The sequence below is a fragment of the Emiliania huxleyi genome (assembly GCF_000372725.1).
Source record: "Emiliania huxleyi CCMP1516 unplaced genomic scaffold EMIHUscaffold_419, whole genome shotgun sequence".
Taxonomy (NCBI): Eukaryota; Haptophyta; order Isochrysidales; family Noelaerhabdaceae; genus Emiliania; species Emiliania huxleyi.
Genome location: NW_005198837.1, coordinates 55,810 through 67,352, shown reverse-complemented (window position 1 = coordinate 67,352; position 11,543 = coordinate 55,810). Strand labels below are relative to the sequence as shown.

At 65.8% G+C, this 11,543-nt stretch overlaps 6 protein-coding genes across 6 annotated transcripts in view; 2 read left to right on the top strand and 4 right to left on the bottom strand.

Moving 5' to 3' along the window:
- EMIHUDRAFT_244401 (hypothetical protein) overlaps nucleotides 1-433 on the top strand; it is a gene marked incomplete at both ends in the record, with an annotated part of 2,174 nt that extends 1,741 nt beyond the window's left edge. The window contains 2 exons of the mRNA XM_005769519.1: nucleotides 83-207; nucleotides 243-433. Of these exons, the coding sequence (XP_005769576.1) occupies nucleotides 83-207; nucleotides 243-433 (316 nt within the window). The remainder of the gene's footprint in view (nucleotides 1-82; nucleotides 208-242) is intronic.
- A 438-nt stretch (nucleotides 434-871) lies between these two features.
- Nucleotides 872-2,903, bottom strand: EMIHUDRAFT_244400 (hypothetical protein; the record flags this gene model as incomplete). Its single annotated transcript, XM_005769518.1, has 3 exons — nucleotides 872-1,207; nucleotides 1,293-1,945; nucleotides 2,039-2,903. 3 exons carry the CDS (start codon nucleotides 2,901-2,903, stop codon nucleotides 872-874), a joined length of 1,854 nt encoding a protein of 617 aa, XP_005769575.1.
- Nucleotides 2,904-2,955: 52 nt separating this feature from the next.
- EMIHUDRAFT_244399 (hypothetical protein) lies at nucleotides 2,956-4,155 on the bottom strand (the record flags this gene model as incomplete). The annotated part of the gene is made up of 5 exons (XM_005769517.1): nucleotides 2,956-2,973; nucleotides 3,048-3,101; nucleotides 3,312-3,574; nucleotides 3,681-3,939; nucleotides 4,012-4,155. The coding sequence occupies 5 exons, from the start codon at nucleotides 4,153-4,155 to the stop codon at nucleotides 2,956-2,958; spliced, it is 738 nt and encodes a 245-aa protein (XP_005769574.1).
- A 730-nt stretch (nucleotides 4,156-4,885) lies between these two features.
- EMIHUDRAFT_244398 (hypothetical protein) lies at nucleotides 4,886-6,634 on the bottom strand (the record flags this gene model as incomplete). The annotated part of the gene is made up of 4 exons (XM_005769516.1): nucleotides 4,886-5,079; nucleotides 5,186-5,237; nucleotides 5,411-5,479; nucleotides 6,071-6,634. The coding sequence occupies 4 exons, from the start codon at nucleotides 6,632-6,634 to the stop codon at nucleotides 4,886-4,888; spliced, it is 879 nt and encodes a 292-aa protein (XP_005769573.1).
- A 996-nt stretch (nucleotides 6,635-7,630) lies between these two features.
- EMIHUDRAFT_445282 (hypothetical protein) lies at nucleotides 7,631-9,814 on the top strand. The gene is made up of 4 exons (XM_005769515.1): nucleotides 7,631-8,645; nucleotides 9,017-9,066; nucleotides 9,142-9,303; nucleotides 9,378-9,814. Exons 1-4 carry the CDS (start codon nucleotides 7,646-7,648, stop codon nucleotides 9,696-9,698), a joined length of 1,533 nt encoding a protein of 510 aa, XP_005769572.1. The 5' UTR covers nucleotides 7,631-7,645; the 3' UTR covers nucleotides 9,699-9,814.
- A 501-nt stretch (nucleotides 9,815-10,315) lies between these two features.
- Nucleotides 10,316-11,367, bottom strand: EMIHUDRAFT_470326 (hypothetical protein; the record flags this gene model as incomplete). Its single annotated transcript, XM_005769514.1, has 3 exons — nucleotides 10,316-10,771; nucleotides 10,844-10,969; nucleotides 11,038-11,367. The coding sequence occupies 3 exons, from the start codon at nucleotides 11,365-11,367 to the stop codon at nucleotides 10,316-10,318; spliced, it is 912 nt and encodes a 303-aa protein (XP_005769571.1).
- Nucleotides 11,368-11,543: the final 176 nt, after the last annotated feature.

Below are 11,543 nucleotides of genomic sequence, written 5' to 3'. Positions count from 1 at the left end.
CCGCACATGGCGAGCGGCCGACGCTGTCCCCTCTGGCCCGCAGCGGGCACGCCACCGTCACAGCGCGGCGCGCGGCGCGCAGGTACTCGCTCTTCGACCCGTGCAAGGAGATGGCCTACATTCCCCTCGACGCCGAGGCCAAGACCAAGGGCAAGGCCGCGGTCGACGTGATCGGCAGCGAGCTCCGCGCGGACCGCAGCTCCACCCGTGCGCCGGTCCTCACCGCCTCCGGTCACGAGTAGGCAACCCGCTGGGCAAGTCGGGCGGGTCGCTCCTCCAGCAGGCCATGATCTTCAGCGTCGGCTCGCTCGCCGCGTCGACGCCCTACCTCGCCGGCTGCCTCTTCGTGATCATCGCCGTGTGGCTCCGCGCCGCGCGGTCGCTCAACACCCAGTTCACCGCCGCAATGGCTGAGGAGGGGGCCGAGGCTTGAGCGAAGGGGGTCGTCTGCCCGCTGGAAGCACGAGCGCTTAGCACGCGACCGCTGAGTACTCGCTCGCGCCAAACCCCGGGCCGAGTGCGTGCACGCATATACCCACCTCCGCCCTTGGTTTATATCCACCTCCGGCGGCCGGCGCGGGCGGCGCGGCGCGCGGCGGATCCATCTGTGGCGGAAAAAGAGTTTTCAGTTTAACTCTGAGAAAACACTCACCACCAACACCGCACTCTCACAGCTGCACGTAGACGTACGACGCTGACACGCTCGCCCCGGCACCACTGCTGTGGGTGTGGAGCTGCCCTGCTACGTGCTAGCATCTCTGGAACGTGCGGTCCCCCTGCACCCTAGGCGACTGCTGCCGTGCTGCTAATACGCAGTCAGTGCGTGTCTCGGTATTACCTAAGGATGACCAATAGACGCCATCTAGCCACGTCAGTACGCGTCCTCGCTCGCATCGAAGCTCCAGGTCTCGTCAAACGGCTCCGCCTCTCCACAAAATGAGAGTCGGATGGGTGGCGGTTTGATCGGGTGGAACTCGGCCTGGTTGGCGATGCTGGCTTTCATCAAGCACCTGCAGACGAAGCTGCGCAGCGCACGACGGTCCTCAACACCCGGGTCCGTCTCGCTCACACCCACGATCAGGTGCTGCGCCGACCGCACAGTGTGCTTGATCGGGCGCAGGTGGAGCTGCACAAAGGCGGGGACGGCTGCGAGCATCGAGAGGGGGTTGTAGACGTGAAGCGACTCGATGTAAGGCCATATGTCCTCCTGTGGGGCGGAGAGTGTGCAGTCACGTGCGAAAAGTGTGGTCGAACTGCTTGCTTGGGGGGGTGCAGCAGCGCTAGCGCCACACCGTATCGTGCAAGTTGATGTCTGCCGAGCGGCAAAATGTTTTTAGGAACCAGCTCCGGTCGCATCGGTCGGCGAGCGAGCCTCGCGCCGAGTCGCCCAGCGGAGCGCACGCCTGCTGCCATAGCAGCCGCGTGCTGCTCCGCTGCTCCTCGGCCAGCTCTGCCCCGAGCGATCCGCAGTGCTCCAGGAGCATGTCGAAGAGCTGCCGCGGCAGACGGCAGGCGTGCGCCACGTGTCGGGAGAGGATGACGAGCGGCACCGACATCTCCTGCGCGCAGTGGTACATTGCCCTCGCCGCCTCGAGATCGACCCGGTTGTTGGCCGCTGCCGGGTCGGGTCCGAGCACGGTCTGCCCCGTCAGTATGCTCTTGCTGCCCACAGTGACCCGGCCCGCCTCTAGCAGAGCGCCGCCAAGGTGGATGATCCGCGCCGTCTTGTCGCGGAAGAGCTGTGGGTGCCGCTCGGCAAAGCCGGCCACGCCCGTGCAGGCCGCCGCAATAATGAGGGTCACCCCGATGGGTGGCGCGTCCAGGTACAACGCCGTTAGGTGTTCCTCGAGGGGGGCCATGCCGTCGTCTTCGCCCCGCTGCGGCTCGCCGCCGTCCCCATCCTTCGTGATCGCACGCGCGACGAGGAGCGGCACGTGGCCAAGTCCTGTCCTGCGGAGCGTCGTTCGCACCAGCTCCACCTATAGGGTACAAGCAAGCTGCAGTCCGCCCCGGCCGCGCAGCACCGGCCGCCTAGCACCGGGCGACAGGGTGGCCTGCTGCATCACGGGCTCGCGCGCGTCGGTCCCGACATCGCTCGTCAGTGAGAGAACAAAGGCGTGGATGGTGATTTCGCCGCGGTCCCACAGCGCCCGGAGCATGAGGATGGATAGGCGCGTGTCAATGACGAGCTGCTTCTCGTTGATCTTGTTGATCCCGCGCTGGAACCCATTCGGGTGGCATTGGAGGCAGATGAGCACATGCGACTTTGGCTGGTGGTTGATCAGGAGGCCCTGGCAGTACCCCTCACGGAGCATGCTCTGCACCGCCTCCGGGGACCGCACGTCGGGGCTCTCCTCTGCGCGGCCGATGACAGTGTGGGTGGTGCCGTGGATGGTGTGGGGATGGCCCGCGAAGAAGCGCTCGCGGAGGGTGGGGACTGCGGCGAGCAGCGCCATCGTGTCGTACTGCATAAATCCCTGAATGAGATCCCAGATCGGACCCGAGCTGGAGCGGCCCTCTCCATCGGCTCCGTCGCAGAAGCTGTCCAGGAACCAAGCGCGATCGCACCGCTCGGGGAGGCCTCGCCGCGCGCTCCCAACGGCGCACGAACGCTCCCACAACTCCTCGATGCTCGTCCGCTGCGCGTGTCTGAGCCGCCACGCAATCGCCGAGCCCGTGAGTGCCAGCTCGTCATAAACCTGGCGCGGCATCTTGCAGGCATACGCCGCCCACCGAGAGACGCAGACGAGCGGCACGCCCATCGCCTGGCAGCGCTCAAAGAGGTGTTGCGCGGACTCGACGTCAAAGGCGTGGTTGTTGGACGAGTCTGGCTCGAGTGGGCCGGAACCTGGGCCGAAGTTCTGAACCCCTCCCATGATGACCACCTCCTTCGTCTTGGACATGAAGACTGACTACAGTTCCGAAAGGTCCTCTGTTTCTCTCTCTTCTCTCACTCTAGCTCTCATCCTCGTCCTGCAGCGGTGGCGCGCCTCGTTGTCACGGCAGAAGAGCGAAGCGTCCTTGCTCGAGGCGACAATGAGGAGGACAAGCGACTTCATGTCCGCCTCCTCGTAAATCTTGTGGAGCAGCATCCGCGCCGGCTGAGGCCAACAGGGCAGAGCGCGCCGGCTGAGGCCAACAGGGCAGAGGGCCATCCTTGCGGCGCCCACATATCTCAGCATCGCGCTGCATCGCATTTGAATCTTGGTTGCGTGTAGTCTGCGTGTAGGCCGCGTGTAGACTGCACCCAGGATCCTTCTCAGCTACGTCATGGCTGCGTGTCAGGCGTTCCGCGCCTGCATGTCGAGTACCGACTCATGCAGCGCTCCGGGGATGTACGTTGAGGCGGACTCCTCGAAGGGCTGGGCGGTGTGATTGCCATTCATATCGCCGCCGTCGCTGCCGATACCGACTGGTACACCGTGCATACCAAGCAGATCGAGCATGCCACGCAGCAGTCGCGCGCGGTCGAAGGCCGGCTCGAGCGTCGCGATGATTCCACGCACAGTGATGTCTCCCCGGTCGAGGAGGTGCCGCATCATGATGATCGACATCTCGTCGTCGAGATCCTGGCCTGAAGCAGCAGGACCAGGACCATCGGGGGGGGAGCCGTGTGTGCTCCGACTCCAATCAGTTGTGCGGGTATGGGGAGTGCTAGCCGGGCTAGCACTGGCGCTGACCCGGGTCTGTGATCACGACCAGCGGCACTGGCTCTGGCCTCTCCTCCTCCTCCTCGACGGTGGACATGGACGGGCGCGTCACGTCGCTTGACAGCGTCGCGGACGAACCGCCCAAGCTCGCGGACGAGATGCTGCCTAGGCGCTTGGCTGACACAGACCTGCGTGCCCGGTGTCCGCTGTCGAACGCCCTGCTCTGACCAATAGGCTGCGAGGTGGCTTTGCGCAAGGGCGGCTCCGACAAGCTCTCCGCGGCGAATCCCTGGGGATCACGCGAGGCGCCACCGAACGGTCTGCTCCCTAGCCTCTCCACTGCCGCTCTCTGCTCGTCTACCGTCATCGTGAGCTCCTCCAAACGTGCCTGCATTGCCTGGATTGTGCTAGCCAACCACCAGACAGCGACTGCGCAGCCGGCCAGCCCAGCGGCTGCGACCCAGCCACCACTGATGGGGGCAGCATGTTGGTAAAGGTCGGGCATGCTCCCGCTGCCTGACCGGGCAGCGGACCCGGCCAGCGGGCGCGTGCGTTTAGGAGTTGAGGATCCCCCCCAGGCATTGGCCGGCGAAACTCGGTGACTCACGGATCTGCATCTGTGTTTCTCCTTTCACTTGAAGGTATATTGTTGGCAAATCAAGACACAGAGTTCACTGAGTTTCGAATTGGGCGGCACACGCCACGAATGGACCGCGGGCCGCAGTTAGACACGGCAGCGCCGCACGCTGTTGTGGGCTTCCATCCATGGACAATACGAGGGAACTCGGGTGGATGTTGGCATGAGACATGCCAAGAGGGCCTCCTGCTGTGGCGCCCACGGGCGCCAGGTAAGGTAAGGTAAGGTAGATTTCTCCACACACACAAAGTGGTGGGGCAAGGGGGGGCGACCCTCGCATCTCCACGCCCGGACACGGGCAGGAGCCCCACGGCATTCAAAGTGCAAGCACTGGCCCGGTGCACGTGGGTGAGCAGCCTGCCCCTCCCTGCCTCCCGACAAACCAACTCCCGCACACACGGGCGCCACGACAAGCGGGGGGTTCAAGTGTGAGTGAGCGATCGATGACCGGGAGAGAGACGTCAGTTCCGTCAGACGAGCCGCTCTCTCTTGGCAAGTTGGGGTCTTGGTCTTGCCTGTGACGGCTAGCTGAGTTGCCAGGAGCCACGACCCGCTGAAACCCGTTTTTACACACTCAAATGACTGTCCGCCCCGCACCTCAGAGCGCGGCGCGGTAGATCCTCTCCGCGTCGTCGAGATGCACCTCGCGCGGGTTATTCGGCAGCAGTCGCGTTTGCAACATCGCGTTCGCCGCGAGGCTGCCGATGTCCGCCTCGGCAACACCAACCTCGCGGAGAGTGGTGGGGAGCCCCAGCTCCGCAGGTAAACACGCGAAGTGGTCCACAAACGCGCCTAGATCAATCGCGCCGCGCTCATGGCAGTGGCGACTTCTTTGCCTTGCCGCCCGCTGCTGCTCCTCGCGAGCCTGCCGCCACAGCCGCCGAGGCGGCGCACTCACCGAGCTGGCGCGAGCAGACAATGGGCGCGAGCTCTGCGTACAAGCTGGTCGCCTGCGGCGGGACCACGGCGTGGGAGGCGGTGAGCGGGGTGGTAGGGGGTGGCGGCCGGGCGATTCTGGGAGGGCTATAGTGCAACCCCTTCTTCCGGGAGGCGATGGGTCAGCGCGGTGCGGGTGGCGGCGCGCAGCGTGTAGGAGCCGGCGGTGCAGCCACACCAGACGCACCTGCTCGGAGCGCGCGTTGAAGTCGAGGACGTGCGGGAGCATCAGCGAGTTTGAGAGTCCGTGCGGGACCTGCGCGCGGGCAGGAGGTGTGCGGTGGCCTCTCTTTTGTTGCGCACCTCCTGGCGTCTGGCGAGGTGCCACCGTGCGGCGGCGAGGGCGGTGCGGGCGGCGGGGACGAGGGCGGCGGATACGATGGAGGTGGCGGCGAGAAGTGGGGTGGGCGGCGAGGGTGGTGGTGGCAAAGGGGGGGGGGGGGTTAGTGCCCTGGCCTGGTATCCGCCTCCCCTTCCCATGACCTTACCTCTGGCCTTACCCCTCTCGGAAGACCTCCGGCCCTTTAGGGAAGCCCGAAGCATCTTTTCAACTCTTTTTTTCACTCTCTCTCTCTCTCTCTCTCTCTCTCTCTGTCTCCGTCTCCGTCTCTCTATCCCTCTGTCTCTCTGTCTCTCTGTCTCTCTGTCTCTCTCTCTCTCTCTCTCTCTCTCTCTCTCTGTGTGTGTGTGTGTGTGTCTGTGTGTGTGTGTGTGAGTGTGTGTGTTGTGTGACCTCGATTGCGTGCACCATCGCGTCGATGCCTGTGGGACACGTCCGGACATTTCATGGACATGTCCTGGACTCAGCCCGGGCGGGCGGCGGGCAGACGCCGGTCGCTGCGGCCACGTGCGGCGGCAAGCTCGCCGTGAGCTCGCCATCGAGGACCGCCAGGTCAGGCAGCAGCTGGGGCGACACCACCCCTTGCTTCGTGCCAGGCGCTGTCGTGATGATTGCGATCGGGGTCACCTCTGAGCCGGTGCCGGCCGTGGTTGGGACCTGGACGAGCGGAAGCCGCGCCGCCCGCACGTTGCCGACGCCAAACATGTCGTCCAGAGGTTGGGTGCAGCCCGGGCTGGCGAGCAGTGCGACCAACTTGGCGATGTCCATCGATGAGCCGCCGCCGAACCCTACCACACCGTCAGCTCTCATCGCGCGCGCCTGGCCGGCGGCGGCATGGACCTGATCGGCGGGTGGGTCGGCGACCGTCTCGTCATACACCTCGAAGGCGACCTGCGACCGCCGCAACGACTCAGCCGCACCGTCGAGGATGCCAGCCGCGAGCACGCCACGGTCAGTCACAATGAGCGGCCGCTGGACGCCGAGGCCGCTCAGATGCTCGGCCAGCCTTGACGCAGAGCCCAGGCCCGCCGTTAAGGCTCTGGTGGCGGTGAATCCCCACGGGGAGCTCATCCTGGAAGGCCGCAACTTCGAGTCGCGCCAAAGAAGAAAACTTGAGTCCGTGTTGATTTAGCCCACGCGCCTCTGCTCGCAAACACTCACCCATTTGATTGTCGCTGTCCGTGAGTGCGAGATTAGGGCTAGCCGCAGGCAGCTAGCCCATGAGGAGGGCGTCCATAGACACCTCACTAGACCCCACATACGGTCTCGTCCGTGCCTTGGTGCTGCTTCTTGTTGCTGACGTAATGATTGAAGAGGTTGCTCCGTTGGTTGCCTCCCGTGACGATGACGCACGCAAGTTTGTCGCACGCCACGCACTTGGTGAGCGCCGAGGAGGCCAATTCGGCGTCGGTCGCGTTGGGGTGCTTATCCGTAAAGTGTCGAAGAAGTCGGGCCGCCGAGCTCTGGTTATTTCCAAAGTCGAGTTCGCAAACGAGGCACTTGAACTTGATGTATGAAAACAAACGCAAGGCGGACATGGCATATCGCTCTCGGGCTCACAGACATCCCTCACACCCGCCGCCCCCGCGCGCGCCCCACCCCGGCCGGGAGAAAGGGGAGTGACAGTTTGGGATGGCAACAGCCCGAGTATGTTGAGTCCTGGCTCAACACTGCGCGAGCGCGGGTGGCCCCCTCCCCGCCCTTGGGCTTGGCCGCGGGGCGGACGACCGGACCGCGGCTTGGCGCGGCGAGCGAGGCCGACCACGGGGATGGGGGCCGGTGAGGATGGATAGCGTTCGTGTTGTTGGGCTCATGAACGGGAGGGCGGCACCCCCCGGTGGCGCTCCGGCCGGTGTGCGCTTGGGCACGTGCTGTTGGATTCGGGTACTTTGCTGGTATGGTATCTGTAAATAAGTGGAGTATTTACTTTCACACCCCTTGGGGTGTTCACGACCACTTGCGGTCATTACGCACTTGTGCGTTCACGCCCCTTGCGGCGATCGTTTCACAGTCTCATCAACGTCCAAGGAAACTAAATACCCGCCTCACGTGGCCGCGAGCACGTTCGGCCAGCACACGCCAATGATGCTGCCCAGCCTGGTGGTCGTGCTCGCCGGTTCCTCCTCCACGCCACAGAGGCGGCGGCTCGACGTGCTATTCGAAGTGCTCTCGCGCACGCACGGCGGCCCTAGCTTCATCAGCCGCTCAGACCTGCTCCTGCTGCGCGCTGCAGCGGCCCGGCGCTTCGAGGCTGCCCCACGCGAGGGCGAAGAGGCGCGTTTTACGGACGCGTGCGAGTGGGTCATGAGCCAGCTGGATGATCCCCACGCCAGCTTCCTCCCGCCCGAACGCGCCGAGGCCTTGAGCAGCCGCTACCACGGCCAGCTCGACCTCGGCGTGCGCACAACCCACGAACCGCTCGAGAGCCGGGCAAAGGGCGGGTGGCGCGCCCTGCGGCTGCCGCCGCGCAAGGCGCAGCCGCAGGCCGTGCGCACCATCGTCAGTGCCGTGGCCGAGCGCTCTCCGGCAGCGCTCGCGGGCTTGCGCGTCGGCGACGAGGTGCTCGAGGTGGCGGGGAAGGCTTTGGCAGCGAGCGGCGGCCCGGAGGCGGACGCGCTGCTGCAGGCGGAAGAGAACGAGCGCGTGCCGATGCTGGTCCGACGCGCGGGCTGCCGCGCCCCCATCCACCTCTCCCTGCGGTGCGCGCTGCTCCCTCCTCCCTCCGTCTCCTCGCGCACCGTGCGGCTGCCTGCGCGCGCAGCCGCCTCTGCCGCCCCGGGGCAGCCGGGCGGGCGCAGCGAGGGAGGGGGGCACGCTGCCGTCCTGCGCATCCACCATTTCGGCGCGGGCACTGCCGCCGAGCTCTGCAGCGAGCTGCGCAAGCTGCGCGCGCGAGTGGACGGCAGCGGCAGCGGCGGAGGCGGCGCGGGCGAGCCTGTGCGCGGCGGTGACAGCGGCAGCGACGGCGCCGGTGCGCTAGACCTGCCACTAGACCTGCGGGCCGTGCTCTTCGACTTGCGCGACAACGACGGCGGGTTGTTGTCCGCGTCGGTGGCGAGTGCTCGCAGCTTGCTCCCGCGAGGTCCCGCACCGCGAGTAGATGCGGGACGCAGAGGGCGACCCTTCTAGGAGCCTTCTAGGAGCCTTCTAGGAGCCTTCTACGAACCTTCTAGGAACCTTCTAGGACGCAGAGGCTGTGCGTCTCCCGACTCGCACTAGAGAACACGCGCGTTTAGCTCCACTCCGCTGCGCCTCGCTGTACTCCCCATATCTCCCCATATCTCCCCACATCTCCGCTGCACCTCGCTGCACACGTGGCCGATGTCTTCACGCGGCGCCCTGAACGCGCGCCGCACGAGACCGCGCCCTCGCCCTGACTTGCGTGTCTTCACAGCGCAGGCGCCCACGGCCTCTCCCTCCCTCCTAGGAACCTTTTGGAGCCTTCTCCTACAGGCGCCCACGTCCTCTCCCTCCAAAAGAGGCGGCGCGGCTCTCTGCGGACAGTGCGCTCCTTCCCGCCGCCAGGCCTCTCCCTCGTGCCGCTATGGTACACCAGCCGCTGATTGAACTGGCGGTAGGTGCGCTCCTTCCGCCGCCGCTGGTACCACCGCGCCTCCCCTCTCGGCTCGTGCCGGCGGGGTGGCGGCCGCCCTGCCTTGCCCGACGGCACGGCGGGGGGCGCCCTCGGCAGCGGGTCCTTCGGCTGCGGGGTCCCCGTCATCGTGCTCGTCAACCAGCAGGCGCTATCTCCCCATATCTCCCCATATCTCCCCATATCTCCCCATATCTCCCCGTCCTCGTCCTCGTCACCCAGCAGACGGCGTCCGCCGCCGAGATCTTCGCGGCGGCGCTCGCGCATGCGGGCAACGCGCTCGTCCTCGGCACGCAGACCTTCGGCAAGGGCACCTCGCAGGCGTTCGTCCACCTCCCGGGTGGCCACGGCCTCACCTTCACGGTCTACTCGCTCGCCGCCGGCGCGGCGAGCGCGTCGCACCCCCTGAACGACGGCGTCGCGCCGCACGTACGCTGGCAGTGGTGGTCCGCCGTGAGCACCGCCACGGCAGCCGCGGACCGCGAGATCGCGCTCGCCGCCGACGCGGCACTGCGCGCAACCTCTTGCTCAGCGGCAGCGTGATCGCTCATCTCAGTCTCTCTTCTCCGCTCCTACAACACCGCGCTATGAACTAGATGTTCTGCGCGCTCTCCGCCATTATTCGTGCGGTATTGATGCTCACGCTGAGAAAAAATCTGAAACGGCGTGCCAGCAGAGTCACCAACGAGTCGGTGTCCGCGTGACTCCTCGTGTCCCGCACCGCGTTCTCACAGAAGCAAGCCCTCAATCCTGAATCCTCAGATTTTAGATTTGGACGCTGTCGTGTCTCTCTACCCCCTACAGCTACAGGCCTACACGCGGCGGCCCCGCTGCACGCTCGGCTCGCACGCCGTGGGCGTGCGCGTGGCCGTGGGGCGTGGCGTTTGATGGGGACACCTTGTCTTTCCCCGTTTTCGGCAACACTGTGAACGAATCTCTGCCACACCCAGATCACGATTAGACATTCTAGGCCTGTGACACCATCGGCCGTTCGGGGTGGAACGCGTACTGGGCACGTGTTGCGGGATCGTCCATCGTCGCACCGCGCCCTGGTCTCTGCTAGCTGCAGCTCGCGCAAACACGCTCCTGTCTGCCAGCTTTTCTCCGCTTCTGCACATTGGATGCGCGCACGCACAGCACGCACAGCACGCGCGGGCGATTCACAAAGAGGGCGTCTTGCGCGGGGTCGTTGCTGCGCACGCCATCTCTCGTCGCCGCTCCTTCATCGCCTCGCGCTGTGCAGTCTTGGCCGCCTTTGCCTCCGCCGCGCGCGAAACCCGCGGTGTGGCTGGCTCACTGCGGCCGCCGCCCCCGCCGACCCCGCTGCTGCCTCCGCCACTGCTGCCGCCGCCCCCGCTGCTACCGCCCCCGCCGCTGCTCTCTCCGCCGCCGCCCTCGAGGCGGAAGCCTAGATGGCGGAACCGGGACCGCGGGTGAGTCCTTGCGCGCCGATGCAGCGCCGCCGCCCTCTCGAGGGGCGCGCCTTTCTTGGAGGTAAACTTAGGGGTGACGGGCAGCGGTCGCGCCTTGAGCCGCCCCCCTTGCACCACCCCGCCCGAGCCAAACATTCGGTTGCCGATGGCGCGCCGGCTCTGCCTGCCGAGCGCGGCCCGCTCCTACGGGACATGTCTCGGACATGTCATGGACGTGTCCCGGACGTGTCTCTGCCTGCCGAGAGCGGCCCGCTCCTGCATCTCGAGGTAGTACATCTGCTCCTCCTCCTCGTCGCGCCGGCCGCTAAACTCGTACTGCAGAAACTCGTGGTACTCGTCCTCGTCGTCCACCGGCTGGGGGGAGTACTCGCTCGACACGGCCTTGCGGAACCAGACGGCGCAGCTGTGAATAGTCGAGCTGTGAACAGTGCAGCTGTGAATAGGAGCACCTTGCGGAACCAGACGGCGCGGTGCAGCAGGGAGAGGGACTCCTCGCGCAAATAGTCGTTGTACGACCCGTCCAGCTGCTTGTACATCCACAGGTGCGAGAAGCCGACCTGGCAGAGCGGGCACTTTGGCTTCTGCAGCGCCCAGTTGAGGATGCAGCCGCAGCAGAAGGGGTGGTCGCATCCTTGCACAAGCGCGACTTCCAGCGGCGCGATGTTGCCATGGCAAATCGCGCACAGCACCCCCTCCTCCTCCTCGCCCCCCTCCTCCTCCCTGATCTGGTTGGGAGGGGAGGCACAGGCCAGAGAGGCCGCCGCGGTGAGGACATTCATGCCACAAGGCCCCACAGCAAGTAACAAATATACAGTGTCGAGCTTCACAGATTCTGGGCTGTGTCTGAGAACTGGTCTCGGGCAAAATCTGAGGCAGAATCGAGGAAACCGGCCAAATACCGGGTATTTTCCAGGCATACCCGGGGTTTTCAGCACCGACTACCCCCCCCCCCCCT

Bases quoted from the DNA above. Each gene is read 5' to 3' on its own strand.
- EMIHUDRAFT_445282 (XM_005769515.1), top strand. From the start codon at position 7,646: ATGATGCTGCCCAGCCTGGTGGTCGTGCTCGCCGGTTCCTCCTCCACG. The intron at 9,067-9,141 runs GTGCGCTCCTTC...AACTGGCGGTAG, and splicing joins GGCGCGGCTCTCTGCGGACA to GTGCGCTCCTTCCGCCGCCG. The intron at 9,304-9,377 runs GCGCTATCTCCC...CTCGTCACCCAG, and splicing joins TCGTGCTCGTCAACCAGCAG to CAGACGGCGTCCGCCGCCGA.